This window comes from Adiantum capillus-veneris, chromosome 13 (genome assembly GCF_014529385.1).
Source record: "Adiantum capillus-veneris isolate H3 chromosome 13, ASM1452938v2, whole genome shotgun sequence".
NCBI classification, from domain to species: domain Eukaryota; kingdom Viridiplantae; phylum Streptophyta; class Polypodiopsida; order Polypodiales; family Pteridaceae; genus Adiantum; species Adiantum capillus-veneris.
Window position 1 is genome coordinate 50,917,745 of NC_140943.1, and position 4,667 is coordinate 50,922,411.

The 4,667-nt window shown below is 41.9% G+C and overlaps 1 protein-coding gene across 1 annotated transcript; it reads left to right on the forward strand.

The window, feature by feature from the left end:
* Positions 1-399: 399 nt before the first annotated feature.
* Positions 400-3,841, forward strand: LOC147443974 (ubiquitin-conjugating enzyme E2 36-like). Its single transcript, XM_086526760.1, has 8 exons — positions 400-582; positions 675-702; positions 787-873; positions 989-1,047; positions 2,935-2,976; positions 3,072-3,145; positions 3,368-3,465; positions 3,556-3,841. The coding sequence occupies exons 1-8, from the start codon at positions 535-537 to the stop codon at positions 3,588-3,590; spliced, it is 471 nt and encodes a 156-aa protein (XP_086382886.1). The 5' UTR covers positions 400-534; the 3' UTR covers positions 3,591-3,841.
* Positions 3,842-4,667: the final 826 nt, after the last annotated feature.

A 4,667-nucleotide genomic window follows, 5' to 3' on the forward strand; every position in this document is an offset into this window, starting at 1 on the left:
ATGAAGCCCAAGCGGTGGGATCTACGACAGGGAAACTAGGACACGTAGATCGGGACGTGTGCAACCGTAGGATGACCCAGAGTAAACTAGGACACGAAAAAGTAAATTTGGACAAGCAGGGAGCCTGTTCGTGTTTGCTTATCATGCATATGTTTGGCATCATGGTCACATGCGCGCACGAGTCTTGGATAGGCCACAAGCCTTGCATGACCCCACCCCTGTTCAAGTCCCACGTGCGACGCCCGTCACCCTTTTTTTGAGCCCTTTAACCTCCTTGAGATTCGTGCACACGACCCCCCACCATTGATCCCACCGCTTGGCCTCATTTAATGTCCATGCCCTTTAGTCCCTCCTCCCCCCCCCCCCCCCCCGCCCCCCCCAACCAAAATCACCAACGTTTGTCTTATTGTTCCTGCTCACATATGGTCATCTAGGAAAGGCTATATTCGAAAGTCATCTTCGCGTGAGATCTCCATAGCTTCCTTCCACCTGCATCAAAGCTCGCAAGACCTAGTACTCATCCTGTCCCCAAGTATGTCTGCTGCAAATACAAACAGTAATTTACCGCGTCGCATCATCAAGGTAAGTCGTCTCTTGCGCTGAACAAGCTGTCAAATCGTTGAAGCAAGCAAGGAAGCGTTTTTCACTCTGGTTTCACCTGCCGTGTGTCGCAGGAAACTCAGCGTTTGCTTAGCGAGCCAGGTATGTTCGGCTGATTATTTTCTGTGTTTTCTTTCGTCTTGGTGGATCTGCAAAGCTCATGCTGGCTCTTTGTTGTCTATGTAGCCCCGGGTATTAGTGCTTCCCCTTCGGAAGATAATCTCCGCTATTTCAATGTTATGATCCTTGGACCTTCACAGTCGGCCTATGAGGGTGAGCATTGGGTGTTGCTTGTATGGGCAAAATCTTGTATGTGAATGCCCCACCATATGCCCCATTTGGCAGTAGAGTTTTGCCCACATGATTATTTGAGATTCTTTCCTTGCAGGAGGAGTCTTCAAGCTGGAGCTCTTTTTACCAGAGGAGTATCCCATGTCTGCACCAAAGGTTTGTTTAACCTCTGTTTTAAGGACCAACTTTGAGATTTTTATTTTTCACTTTCAGGAATTTTCTCCTTGAGTTTATCAAATATGTCTACTTCTGATGTTTGTATCAAAATTTCTAGCAAACACATTAACCTTTTAGAACTGATAGCTGGTGTTTGGGGTCGTTTTGTCTATCACTCTCTAAGCAATCTGTACAAGGCAATTTGTGATGACAATGGTTTCCCACGAGTTATTTGCTTTTGAGTATCAACTTTTACCCACAAGTTGAGTAGGCTGTGTTCCTTATTTATTCTTGAGAATCAGAAATGCAGGCACGTTGTTTTTTTTTTCTGTGGTTTGAAGAAATGTCTTGAAAAATCGGAACGCACAACCGGGTATGGAAATAGGTATGAATTGCTATTCCGTGTTATGGAAGTTATCTTCTAAATCATGGAATGGGAATGGGGAATGGAAGCCTGAAAATGGCCATTCCCTGTAACTATGGCCCACCAAGGGGTAGGGAATGACATTGCCTTGTGATGGAGGACGATCAAAGTAGGGAACTGGGAGAGTGGACAGATGCAAAGAATTCACTATGGCTTGGAAGTTTCCATCAGAAGAAAGAGTCAAGTGGTAACCTTTTAGCGTGAAAGGACTCAGTGGCTTTAACCTTTTTAAAAATATTGGTAGTGTCTGTCCTACAGCCCCAAGAAAATTAAGTTCATGTCTTAGCTGTCTCCCCAGCTTACTGCCCAAACTTGTACATACCTATCGAAAGATCAAAGTTCTGAGTGTACACCTTGAGGGGCAATGTTTGCATCATAGTTACCTTGAAACTCGTGTCGGGGCCTGTCGGATCGGAAACTCTGTTTCCAAAGTCCCCCATTCCTCGTTTTGGTTTTTTGTTTTGTCAGGGAGTTAGTTCTAAACGCTTGATACACAATCTTCCCATAAAAGGCCATTTTTAAACCGTTCCAATAAAATGAGCAAGCCGTTTCTGTCTTTGATGGCCTCGTTCCTGTTCCGGGTAACTTGTTTCTATAGTACTTGTAGGCATACGTGGAGCAATAGCTGATTTTGCCCTGCATTTCTATCCTTGAAAGCACCTCACTACGGAGACCTTTGTATGAATCCAGGCTTGAGTGTGTGCACACACGTGTGGCGTGTGGGACCATATGTTGAGACTTGGTTCGTCTTGTGGAGGTGTTTCAATTTTGAATTTTTGTTTTCAATAAATTTGTGGTTTCCTTCTGTATTTACACTTGGCATGTGTATATTATATTTTGAAGTTGCTATTTTTAAAATCTTGTTCATAACCGCAATTATGTCTGTTCAAAATAAACATTAGCCTGATGATGCAATGCTCCCTCTGTTTACAAGCTCCAAATACCACTAATCATACAGAAGAGTATATGTGCTTTGTGCGAAGGCAAACAACCATGTGGAGAACTTTTGGTGGGCAATCTAGAGCAAGTAATTGGTCACATTTTGAAGAAAATGATTGACAGAGTAATCTTCAAGGTCAGACTGATGATCTGAGTGTGGAAAAAGGGTAAACACTCAGTCAACAAGCTGTTCTCTAGTTCTAGTCAATTGCGACATGCTTTCTGATGCGAGCAGTGTTCCTACTAACCACCCGTTTTGTATCGATAAAGCTTCAGGGATTGGGCTAGCAGGCCAATGTCTCCCTGTATGGTATTGTAGGTCAATCTCGCACACCTACAATCTGTCACGCGGTTGTAATGATGTTTCTATGTACTTTGTGAGAAGGGTACATAAGTGCTTGCTTTAAACTTGCTTTCTTGCCAACAAGGCTCGTCTCAACACCCCCTGCTTACATATTTACTAAAATGTGCTCTTTGTTTTGTGGTCTACAACAATTTGATGGGATTGTGATTATAAATTTCAGGTGAGATTCCTAACAAAGATATATCATCCCAATATTGACAAGGTGAGCTTACGTGGAGGATGATGTAAAGAGGCAGAATTGGAAAGTTACTTTCACGGTGAGCCAACTGATGCTGGTTGTCTTTGTGCACTTTCTAGCTTGGACGAATTTGCTTGGATATTCTGAAAGACAAATGGAGCCCAGCTCTGCAGATTCGAACTGTGCTTTTGAGGTAGGTGTTAATAGGTTGCGTCAGGAATGTCATTTGGTTGATAAGCGTTAATAAGTCGCTGCAGCAGCCACAAGGACATGAGACATCCTGAGTATGTATGTAAGCTGAGGAAAGCACTTTATGAGCTTAAGCAACCACCTAGAGCTTAGCATGAGAGGGTTGAATGTCATTTTGATTGAAGAATTGAGCCAAGTTAACCTCTATCTTGAAATGAATGTTCAGCATTCAGGCTCTCCTTAGTGCCCCAAATCCAGATGACCCACTATCAGAGAACATAGCCAAACATTGGAAGACGAATGAGGCAGAGGCTGTGGAGACAGGTAAAGCCATTGTATAATTGTGGAGTGCCTTTATTTTGTTAAGCATAACGTGTGGTAACAAGCTATCTGGTTTTGTTTACATGTTTGCAGCCAAGGAGTGGACCCGACTGTATGCTTCTGCTTGATGGTGTCAATTATATTCGAAATATTTTGTTTACTTGATGAAGGAAAGTTACATACACGCATGCCATTGTACTGAGCTGAAGCAACTGGTGGAACTTGCCTCTGTATTTTACAAAATACGCTAGGCTGATCATAACAGTTAATAGACAGTTTGCAGCAATGCCAAAAGTCTAACTGACACAGATGAAATTACGATTGTTTTTGCTGTCAGTCTGGCTTTGAAAGATTAAAATTCTAAAATTACTCTTCCTTTTATGATTCGCTTAGCCTGTGCTTAGGGCACGGGTCGATTTTGTTGTTTTTCTTTGCAATGGGTGTTATTGCATTCACATACTTTGCCTATTTGTATTGCTAACAATGAATTTCCTTCATTTTTTGTTGGTTGTTCCTTTTCTGCCCTTGTATTTCCTGTATTGCTTGCATTCTTTGGAAAGGAATGTTGCAAATTGAATGTCAATGCAGTAAACAATTTCACAAGTGGGCATGATTGTCACTGGAATTGGTTCAAGGTTGTGGAGGCTACCATTCATTATAAGAGCAATACATTGCAGTTGTTTTTTGTTTTGTATTCGAGAATTTCGAACGATGACACTGGGAATTGAACCTGCACCCACACATCCACCTTTAACGCTGGGTCATGACTCCATTGGTAGGGTTACAATAATTTTTGGATTAGGCATATATACCAGAGCTTTTCTTATAGCACTTATTTGAGTCATACGGATGCACTCAAATCCTTGCAAGAATGGACGTCTTTGTGAAGGAGTCCATGCCAAGTAAATCTTGTAACCCCTATTCTCGTTCCAAAAGGACACATTATAAGATCAGAAGATGATGTAAATCTGGTAGCTGTAACTGTATTGAGTGAATCAACCAAATGTGCTGGCCATATTTTGGTTCAAAGGCAACCATGCAATCATCAATAAAGCTCTTCTGTTTGGTATTTTGGCAGATAAATTTGTGATTACCATTTCAAGTACATGTATGCAAAAGATGCATGCTGAAATTATTTTGTTATCTGATTGAGCTAATTTTGCTCAAGCTCTATTGTGAGCACATTTAATCAATGGGGGGAAGTA

Bases quoted from the DNA above. Each gene is read 5' to 3' on its own strand.
- LOC147443974 (XM_086526760.1), top strand. From the start codon at position 535: ATGTCTGCTGCAAATACAAACAGTAATTTACCGCGTCGCATCATCAAG. The intron at 703-786 runs GTATGTTCGGCT...TTGTCTATGTAG, and splicing joins GCGTTTGCTTAGCGAGCCAG to CCCCGGGTATTAGTGCTTCC. The intron at 3,146-3,367 runs GTAGGTGTTAAT...ATGAATGTTCAG, and splicing joins ATTCGAACTGTGCTTTTGAG to CATTCAGGCTCTCCTTAGTG.